We start from the raw sequence: 10,201 nt of genomic DNA on the forward strand, positions 1-10,201 counted from the left end.
AAGTTCCTCTGCTCTTCTTTCACCTAGAGATGGCAAAATGGGCCAGGTCCGACGGGCCGGTCCGTCAGTCCGACTGAAAAAGTATGGGCTGGGCCAAGAATTTTAACTCGCCAATTCATGACAGCCCGGCCCGTCAAGCCCGTTGACCCGTCGGGCCAGCCCACGGGCCAAAACGGGCCAACCCGCAGGCCGTATAAGTTAATGAATAAAAAAAAAAAGACGTGCAGTGTACCAGCAGGAGGTGGGTGGAGTATTTAATTTTTTTGAAGTCTCTTCTCTACTCTGCCACTGCCAGACTTATTCCTTCATTCCTCTCACACTCTCTTCTCCTCCTCCTCCACCACCCGCGTTTTGGGAAACCAGAAGAGAGCACCCTCGTTTCTCCTCCACCCACGTCGCTGGCCAAGAAACACGAAGGCAGAGTGCAGGCCATTCACGGCGTCTCCTTTCTCCTCCACCGTGACATCCACCACGTCGCTGGCAGGGGCAGCAGCGCCACCATCGGACTGCGATTGACGAACGATTTCGACCGCCACGACCACCACGAACACAGGTTTGTTTGTAATTTGCGTTCTGGTTCCCTTTTCTTTCAATTTGTAACCTAAATTTATGATTTTCGTAACCCTAAAATTGGTTTCCTGTAATTGGAAGTTATGGTGTATGTGTGGTTGTTGTTCCTGTAACGGGCAGTACATCATAGAAGGCCTCTCCTCCGGCTTCATGTTCGTGCTCGGCGGCATCGGCATCATTCTCCTTGATCTCGCGCTCGATCGCAACCGCGCGAAGTCCGTCAAGGTCTCCTACGCCTCCGCCGGCGTCTCCTCCGTCGTCCTCGCCTACGTTATGAGTATGCTATTCATCCGCATTAAGATCCCCGCCTATCTCAGATGAACTCGTGCGCTTTAAGTCATTTGTAGTTTCACTTTTGATGAGGTTTCGTTTTCGCGGTTTCTAGGGTTGATGAAAGTACATTGGATATAGTAATTGGATCTGATTTGGTGTTATTTATATGGAATGTACTTTTTGGAGTAAATTTTTTGTGTCGCAGCTGAGTTTTCTTGTTTATTTGACGTGCTCTCTGAATGTGATTTGTGGTTGTAGTTCGGATCGTGATTAGTGTTAATTGTGGATTGCAGCATGTTTGTTAAGGGGGCAATCGTGTTTGGTGAACTGCCTCGTTCTTATACACTTAAACATCACTCAGTGTTTGGATGTTTTCTTCATTATTACTATGAGAGACTGTTAGGTTAGGAATTGCAGACAATTCTAGGAGAAGAAAACTTGACATTGAAAATGGAAGTAGCGATTCCATTATGGATTGGGTGATTGTGTTGTGTGTGTGAGCTTTATGTATACTTTTTCTTGTTTAGTTGTGGTTGTGGGATGATCTTGTTCTTCCTCTTGTTGGTATGGTATGTGTATCCCTCTGTTTTTTGTGTTTGTTTCCTCTGTTTTGTGATTGAGTGTCCTGCATTCCCTTCACCCCTTTCTCTGTAACACTATGCTACCGGGGTTTGATGATGGGGAGATTTCAGAAGATGGTCCTATTGATTTGGAGGGTTTAGATGCTTCTGCAGCACATGTTGCCAAACAAATTATACAACCTCTCATCCATAATTAATGCTTCTGTTTTTTTTTTTATGTAACTGTTTGCACTTTGGTAATGCTCCATGCCTAAAGTACTCTAATTCAGACTTGTTATTGATGTTGCAACAGTGTCTTGATGACTTGCAGAGAGCAAAATGTCATTTATATATATTGTAGGGTTGTTTGTTTTGTGATCAGTTATATTATATACTGCAGGGTTGTTTTTGTTGCAATAATTTTGTTGAAATCTGATTTTGGACTGAAAATGTAACATATGGAAAAAAGCCCGCGGGCCAGCCCGTCAGCCCGCCAGCCGCCAGCTTGCGGGCCGGGTTCAAAAGTGTAACCTGTTTCACCCTTGCGGGCCAGCCCGGCCCGGCCCGTATAAATCGGGCCAAAATCGGGCCGGGTCAAAACGGGCCGGGCTGGCCCGTTTTGACATCCCTACTTTCACCCTCGTCGCCGTTCTCCGCCTATTACCAGCTGACGCCGCCCTCTTCGCCGCCCCCTGCCTCCGCGACCTTTGGTCGCTCCTAATCGGCTTCTCCCTCAACGCCGACAACCTCCGCCGCCTCCTCCTCGGCGATAAGAGGCTTCATCCTCCGTCACATTGATCCAGCCAGCATCTCTATGCTAACTTAGAATCTGGAAAGGAAAATTGTGATATCTGTATTATTATTTGGTGTGTTTGCACAGTGATTCGGCTCTTATTTCTTCCTCGTAATAAGTTAGTATATGTGAATGCTTGTTTTTACAGGAAAATACATTCTATAGAGCTCTCACTTGTGAAGCTTTGATGACATTTTACTCAAAACTGATCTCTGAGCTTGGGCGTGGACCACTGGCAACAAACAAGCTTCCGAGGTCAACATCCTATGATCTGCTTTTGATTGATACCTCTGATTCATCCTCTGGCTTGTTGTTAATCACAATTGGGTTCCTTCTCATGGTTTCTTTTGTTAAGGACAAGAAGTTTCGTAGTAGACATGTTTTATCCTACTTGTCTCTGCATAATCTACTTTTTTTGTTCCTTCCGAAATTTCTTTGCTAAACCACCAATGCCTAAAATCTACCAATTCTGAATGTATGAATTAGAAAATAGTCGTAGCAGGAAGTGTCAACTTCTTCCACTCTAGTTTGTGAACACTTGCTTGTTTCAATTACTGACACAGTAGAAGTGATGTCACATTCCATTTACGTTGATAATCTGGACATCATTGATAGAAGTTCTCACTGAATATTATGCATGTTTGCAATCTGCTTCAAGTTATGGACCACAATGGATTGGGTTTTTTAAGTCCATGGGGAGTCTTTATCTTAGCTTATGTGTTTTTCTTTCCTATTTTTCCTTTTTCTTTGAACTTCTTTTTTGACCCCATCACCTATAGTATGCCCATCTCAACATTTTTTATTAGCATGCAATAACATCAAAATCAGAGATCTTCCATTGCCACATAACACAAAGCGTAGTAGTGTTTGTTTGACCATGCTTACACTGATTTTTGAACACACAATATTGTTGGATTAGAACAATCTTTGGGATAGTTCTTGCTCTTATTCTCGTGCTCCCGATTTTTTAATACCAAATTGTGTTCATACTTTGCAGAGATTGCTTATTCTGGTTATTCTGTCTAGTTGAACATGCTCCGAGTATTGTGTCATCCCCTACCAAGACTTCATATTCCAGGTCCTTTGGACCTTACAATCACAAGTGCATGCATCAAAGAACTTACAGAACACTGAGGAATGTTTCAGGAGATCCCTCCTTGTTTTGTCGGTCAGGTTTTCTTTTAATGCAGCAATCAAATATCTTTGGAAGACAAGGTATTCTGGGAAGCTGGCTTCCTGCCAGATACATAAGTAATGAATCAGTTGAGCTGAAGACTGACAATGATGTTGTGCGGTTCTCTCTGGACAAGTCCGATGATATTAATTCTACAGAAAAGAGCCAGAAGAACAAAAAAGTTAAAATGTCTAAAAAAGCTAAAGTGAACGAGCTTAGGTTCTATCGTTTGAAAGCTAAGAAAAAGATGAATTCCCCAAATCCAGAAGTTAGAATTAGATATAAGCTTGAAAAGGTTAGATTTTGTGTTGTAACTTTAAGTTTTAGTTTAAAGCTTTGTTCACTGCAACAAAATTGTCTCCATTGTTGATAATTTACTTTTATGATTTTATCCTTAATGTTTTTGGACATGCTCCAGTTTTCTAGCAGGTAACAATGGTATGAGCATCATTCTGGTATTTACTAAATTAATGTGCTTCTTTTCTTTGTTGTATGAGTGTTGAAATAACAAAAATGTTGCTGCTTATAGATTTGTTTATGAATTCCTCCATGAAATTGTATTTTGTATTTGAGAAAGTTTGTGAAGCTATATTTTTCATCAAGACATGATTACTTTGAATATGAAATAAAAGAGACATGATTTAGTGCCTCAGATAGGCTGGAAAGATGCTTTGTTCCTTTCATCCTTAATTTTTATTTTGTAATGTGGGAGTCTTTTGTTTTAACTTATAATTCTACAGGCCAAGCGGAAGGAAGCTTGGTTGATTGAGAAGCTGAGAAAATATGATGTACCAAAACCCCTTCCAGAAACATTTGATCCTGAAATATTAACTGAGGAGGAAAGACATTACCTGAAGCGCACAGGTGACAAAAAGAAACATTATGTTCCAGTCGGGAGACGGGGAGTATTTGGTGGGGTAGTTCTTAATATGCATCTTCACTGGAAAAATCATGAAACAGTGAAGGTTATCTGCAAGCCTTGCAGACCAGGGCAAGTGCATGAATATGCTGAAGAGCTTGCTCGACTGAGCAAAGGCATTGTGATTGACATCAAGCCAAATAATACCATCATTTTTTACCGTGGAAAGAACTACGCACAACCGGAAGTAATGTCTCCTCCAAATGCATTATCAAAAGCAAAGGTATTTTATGTTGCATTTGTTATTCATTGACTAAATGAGTTTGGTGATAAATATATTACGGTATTTTTGTTGAATTTATAGGGTGCTCAGATTATTATGACATTTGTATTAGGATGTGATAAGAGATACTAACCCAATAGTTCTATTTTACTGATACTAGAATCCTAAATTATATGAGAACAAAATCTTTCTGAAGATAAAAGATAATATCCCTGAGAATGGGACATTTCTAAAAAGAATAGATATCAGGGTCCCTAAAAATACGGTGACACAGACATACCCGAAATAAAATAAAATGAAATCTGTTAATTTGTTATACAGATGCCATTGTAAGTATCCCTTGTTGATCCCTTCTACTGGCAATTAGAAGTTTAGAAATAATCTCAACTTGAGGTTGGACTGTAGAGCATGAGTACAAGACTGTGTTATGTATGTTGCAATATTAGAGGGCTGAAATAGTACAAGAATCAAACCATTTGAAATAAAATAAATTCAAGTTATTATGGCAATTATCTTTTCTTGATGACCTTAAACTAGGGGATAAGAATGACTAGTTTCCTATGTAGTTTTTTAAATATAATTCAGTAATATTTTTAATTAATTGCAGTCAAGAGTAATGCTAGGGCCTTGCTCTCTCACATGCCTCATGTACTCTAGTGAATCGCAACTATAATGTTTGTTTTCTGTGCTGTGCTTTGACTGACAGGAAAAGTTAAAAATTCCAAAGTGCGGATTCATTGGGTTTTTATAGGGAAAACATTGTCTTGAGAAAACACTGGGTTGTATTAGCATAATGGTGTGTTTGGATGAGACAATTTAAGAGGGTAATTCATTTATTTGGAGAATTTGAATTTCTTCTAAGTAAAATGACTTGTTTGGATAAGGATATTAGAAAGAAATTGAAATTGAGTGATTTTAAGAAGGTATTTCAAATCACTAAAATAGTAGAATTTGAAATTCACTCAAAAAGGAAGGAAATTGAAATTCTACAATCTGTGAAATTCCTCATTGTTCAAGATTAGAGATTCAATTTGGCTCAGACGACCAAAATGACCTAGACAGGTCGGGCTAGCCCGATGACATACACAGGTCGGGCCGACTTGACGATCCAGACAGGCCTGACGAAAAGACAGGCTGAATGGACTGACGATCAAGGTGGGTCGGACAGGATTGACTACGAAAACAGGCTGACGACAAGCGGGCCAGATGACCCAAACGGACTCGATGACCAAGACGGGTCAACAGGCACGACAACCACGATGCAGATAGATCGGGCTGGGTTGACGACCTTAACGAGCCCAACTAGCCAGAAGATCCAGACCTCAACCGAAATTTGGAAAAATTGTTCGAGTCAGCACGGACCGAAATTTGGCCAAATGTGACCTAGTTGGCTCTAACCTAAATTTGACAAAATTGGACTGAGTTTACGCTAGTCAAAATTTGGCTGAATTTGGTCGAGTCGGCTCGATCGAAATTTGACCGAATTTAAATATTTTAAATTGACAATTATATTTGTTAAATTTAATTTCAAAATTTATATATTAAAGTAAATATTATTAAAATGAAATTTTATCTCATAAGAGAAATTCAATTATTTTATCCAAACAAGAAATTGAATTGTAAGGTATTTCAATTACTCTATCCAAACATATTATTTAAAAAATGAAGGGAATTCAATTGTTAGAATTTCAAATGTAATGCATTTCAATTTCTTAGAATTGTTGAAATGCTTTATCCAAACACAAGGTAAAGCTTATGGGCTTACGGTTTCTATTTTGTTGTGAAAAATTTCCAGGCCTTGGAGAAATATAGGTTTGGGCAATCCCTTGAGCATACTAGCCATTTCATTGAAAGGTTGGAGAAAGAGATTGAAGAGTATCATCAGCACCTTGTAAAGTTTGGGAAAGGGAAAGAGGATACCACCACTAAAGATGTTAGTTTTGGCATATTACTACAATAATGTTTTTTCCTATAAAGAAGAATGACTAAGCTATAAGTTCTTACCATTTTATAGAACACGTTGTAACATGTAGTTATTTTGTCAGGGATTGGAGAAGCGTGACTCTAATTTTGCTGGTCACCAAATGTCGCATAAATGAGGCTCAGACAACCTGATCTTGTTGGCTTTGGAGGAAATGTAAGATTTGTAACCTTCATTATTTTCAAGTGGTTTAAGGTCAGCATAACTTTTGCATGATATATGAAGTGTCCATATTAGGATTGAAATCCTGATGTCACAAAGGAAAAGGTTACTGGTTCCTCATAACAATACACGTTATTGTTTTAAATCAATGACAGTGTTATTAAGCATGTGATACCCTTAGTTTATTTTCTCATATTTCCTTCATCAGACTGACTAATATGGATCCTCTAATATGGATCCTCTGTTGATTTTTTTGACTGATTGTGCCTTAAAGTACACTGATTTTGATGTTTTAAATTATATTAAAAAGTTTTTTAATATTTGTTCACTAACATTGAACTATTTTAGAATTTTATTTTATTATGAAATTAGAACAGTAATAATAGTACTTATGTGACATTCTTCTGTATCCCATCCAGTCGTACTGTGGGAAGCCCATAATTTATTTGGACTCATGATGTTTCACTGATAATAAAGAGTATATATATGCAAATAAAATATATCAAAGTGTGTTATAAATATATATTCAAAAAATAATTATATGCACGAGGACAAAGACGACTATGAGAAGGTGCTCAAATTTGTACATGCAGGACCTGCTGGCCATTTATGAGCTTGTTTTAGATTTTTGAGTATTAATTTTATTGAATAAAAAGCTAAAATTGTAGTAAGAGTATTACATTATAGAAATAATTTAGTAATTACGCTCCCATCTCTAATAAATACAAATATTTCAGCGTTTCCCGTTGTATGTTTCATTCAAATGCAAAACAATACACTTTATAAAGAAAAAAAGAAAATTACAACCAAAATACTAAAATTTTAAATATTATCATAAAACCAACCGATGATAACACTGGGGAAAACTCAAGTTCAGTGATTTCTATACCTATAGGTAAGTATATTCATTGCATGATTTATATATATATATCAACCTTTCTCTTCATTGTAAAATTCACTAAGAAACGTAAAAGTGAAAAAAATAGTTACTCTTTTTTGTAAATGCAGATATATGATGTCGACTATAATCATTGGATTTGTGTATAATCTGCTGCAAATGGGGTTCTCAATCTTCACTGTGGTATCAGGGAATCGTGTGTTAAGTGGTGATGGTGGTTATCTGTTTGAATTTTTTGGTGATAAGGTACATATTTCATTTCATAACAAGTTTTATATATATATATATATATTCATCAATCTTTTCCTGTAAAATCTGATGTGATTTTAAACAAGTTTGCATTGTTAATTTGCATGAACAGATCATATCGTACTTTCTGATTTCTGGTTCATCTGCTGGATTTGGTTTGACAGTTGAGTTGCGAAGAGGTGCACCCTCCAACTCATTTACTGACAAGGCACACGCTTCAGCTAGTCTTCTTCTGATTGGATTTCTGTTCACTGCCATAGCTTCAACTTTCACTTCCTTTGCTTTGTCAAAGAAAACTAATAGTTAGTTAGCTTAATGCAGAAAAAAATAGTGATGTTCGTGGATTATAAATTTAAAATTCTTTCTTATTTCCATGGTTAATCTATGGTTCAATTTCTTTTGTTGGTGTCATTCAATTATGGATTTATTTGTACCTTGTCTATATCTTTTTGACTGTGTTTCTCTTTCTGAAGATATGAAACAACTGTGTTCTTTGAAATTAGAACATAGTGATTTTTTTTTTTCTTTTTTTACTCTTTTGCTTTGCTTCTATACTCATCTACTCTCGTTATTAAGTTATTAAATCATGCTGACTTTAATATACCACCGTTTTAACTTTTGAAACCACACCACACTTTTATATTATTTTTCAAACAGACACATTTTAAATTAAAATCTTTGAAATTGTTATCTATCAATTGTAGGAAATTTGCTAAATGAGCCAAATTTTCTTTTTAAATTTATTAAAATTTATAAATTTAAAAAAAAAATATTGCTTATGGATTGTGGGAAAGCATGATTTTATAAGGAAGTAGTATCCAATGAATGATCTGATTTTTGTTTTCAATTGGGAATTGGGTTGAAGTTGTACTTTCAAATACAACTTTGTAATTAAGTTAAACAGGTCAATAATTAAGTTTTAAAAGCAAGTAGGCCCTGATTAGACCAATTCTCATCAAAAGCTCATGAAGAAAACTATGAATACAAGTCAAATGTAAGGTTGTTGAGACTTTTCTCTCATATTTATTATAATACTAATTGCCATTGTTGACTTATGCATCAGAGTTTTTTTAACAGGTACACCGATCAACGAGGAACTCCAAATGAGCAGCGAAAGAACTGCACAGACGAACAACGTGAGGAGTAAAAGATTGGACAAAAGTTTTTAAGTGGACGTTAGCCCTAAATACTCGAAACATTTTGGTGTCCATCGCGGGGTCGAACGATTGTTAAACATAAACTCGTTTGGTGACCACAAGAAACATGATAAGCAACATTGAAGTACGAGACACTTAAGATGATCAAACATATACCAGAGAGATGATAAGGTTGATGTAAAAGTGCATGGATGAGATGCAACAAAACTATGAGGCCCAAATTTGAATATTGAAGGAGGAGAATGCGACCATGAGGCAATAAAAGAGGGATAAGGGGGACCCAGTGCCATCGACCCCTACCATTCCTAACCCCCCATGACAAACTCGTGTGGAACTAATCAGAGGAGAAGAGTTGGCATGCCCTTCTCGAATGGGAAGGGTCAAAAGAACAAAGCGGGAGATCACACATACTATAGAAGACAACTCTGAAGTTAGTAAGGGAGACAATCCATCCAGAATGACATTTCACATTGAGGGAAAGTTCCTTTTCGTCCTAGCGATCCTTGAAACCTCGTTGCACGAGTTGTGGAAGATGTCTAGCTTTGAGAAGTACGATGGGACCACTAACCCCGACAATCACTTACGTACCCTTTTGAACCAGATGATGTTTCACGTAGTCAATGACCCTATTTGGTGTAGGGTATTCTCGTCCTCCCTAACGGGAGAAGCTTTAGAATGGTTCTCTGAATTCCACAAAATAACACCGATTGCTTTACAATGTTGAAAGCATGTTTCAACACTCAATTCACCACCCTCCGACCGATTATCCTGTCCCCAACGACGCTCGTCAACATTCAGTAAGGGAAGGATGAATCATTCAGAAGCTTCAATAGGATGTCAATAAAAATCAAGGATCTCAACAATGAGATAGCCAGACACCATTTCTTCACTAGGTTGCAATTAGGCATCTTTGCTGACAAGGTCAGTAGGAAGTCCCCTAAGACCATGTAGGGAATGAGAGAAAGGGATGCTCAGTTCATGCAAATGGAAGACGAGAAACTTTCGGCAACGAGCCCAAATAGAGGGTATAATGGCAAAGAAGACCACCTCTAGGCCCAGTGGTGAACCATCGACCGGGAAGACACCCGAGCGGCCTAAAGATCCCAAATTCACCAGTTACATCCCCTTAATGTTTTGAGGGCTAAGATTTTGCAGGAAGCGTTTAGCACTGACACCCTACCTCTTCCAAGGAAGAAGCCCCAACTCCTGACGTCGATGGTAGCAAACACTGCCTTTGTCACC

At 37.8% G+C, this 10,201-nt stretch overlaps 2 protein-coding genes across 7 annotated transcripts; both read left to right on the forward strand.

Annotated features, from left to right (window-relative positions):
* Window positions 1–295: 295 nt before the first annotated feature.
* Window positions 296–8,301, forward strand: LOC114185452 (uncharacterized CRM domain-containing protein At3g25440, chloroplastic-like). Of its 6 annotated transcripts, none has more exons than XM_028073177.1 (9): window positions 296–553; window positions 652–847; window positions 2,345–2,451; window positions 3,194–3,665; window positions 4,111–4,512; window positions 6,308–6,445; window positions 6,558–6,649; window positions 7,664–7,799; window positions 7,915–8,301. In XM_028073177.1, exons 3-7 carry the CDS (start codon window positions 2,384–2,386, stop codon window positions 6,609–6,611), a joined length of 1,134 nt encoding a protein of 377 aa, XP_027928978.1. In that variant the 5' UTR covers window positions 296–553; window positions 652–847; window positions 2,345–2,383; the 3' UTR covers window positions 6,612–6,649; window positions 7,664–7,799; window positions 7,915–8,301. The 6 variants fall into 6 exon arrangements, with proteins under 6 accessions (XP_027928978.1, XP_027928981.1, XP_027928977.1 ...); XM_028073175.1 differs by having other exon boundaries at window positions 344–553; window positions 652–2,235; XM_028073179.1 differs by having other exon boundaries at window positions 344–553; window positions 652–2,235; window positions 7,967–8,218.
* Window positions 7,671–8,109, forward strand: LOC114185961 (CASP-like protein 4D1). The gene is made up of 2 exons (XM_028073952.1): window positions 7,671–7,799; window positions 7,915–8,109. Exons 1-2 carry the CDS (start codon window positions 7,671–7,673, stop codon window positions 8,107–8,109), a joined length of 324 nt encoding a protein of 107 aa, XP_027929753.1.
* Window positions 8,302–10,201: the final 1,900 nt, after the last annotated feature.

Source organism: Vigna unguiculata, chromosome 5 (assembly GCF_004118075.2).
Source record: "Vigna unguiculata cultivar IT97K-499-35 chromosome 5, ASM411807v1, whole genome shotgun sequence".
NCBI classification, from domain to species: Eukaryota; Viridiplantae; Streptophyta; class Magnoliopsida; order Fabales; family Fabaceae; genus Vigna; species Vigna unguiculata.

Coding starts and splice junctions, on each gene's coding strand:
- LOC114185961 (XM_028073952.1), top strand. CDS start 7,671: ATGTCGACTATAATCATTGGATTTGTGTATAATCTGCTGCAAATGGGG. Junction 7,800..7,914: donor TTGAATTTTTTGGTGATAAG/GTACATATTTCA, acceptor TTGCATGAACAG/ATCATATCGTACTTTCTGAT.
- LOC114185452 (XM_028073177.1), top strand. CDS start 2,384: ATGACATTTTACTCAAAACTGATCTCTGAGCTTGGGCGTGGACCACTG. Junction 2,452..3,193: donor GCAACAAACAAGCTTCCGAG/GTCAACATCCTA, acceptor CATACTTTGCAG/AGATTGCTTATTCTGGTTAT. Junction 4,513..6,307: donor ATGCATTATCAAAAGCAAAG/GTATTTTATGTT, acceptor AAAAATTTCCAG/GCCTTGGAGAAATATAGGTT.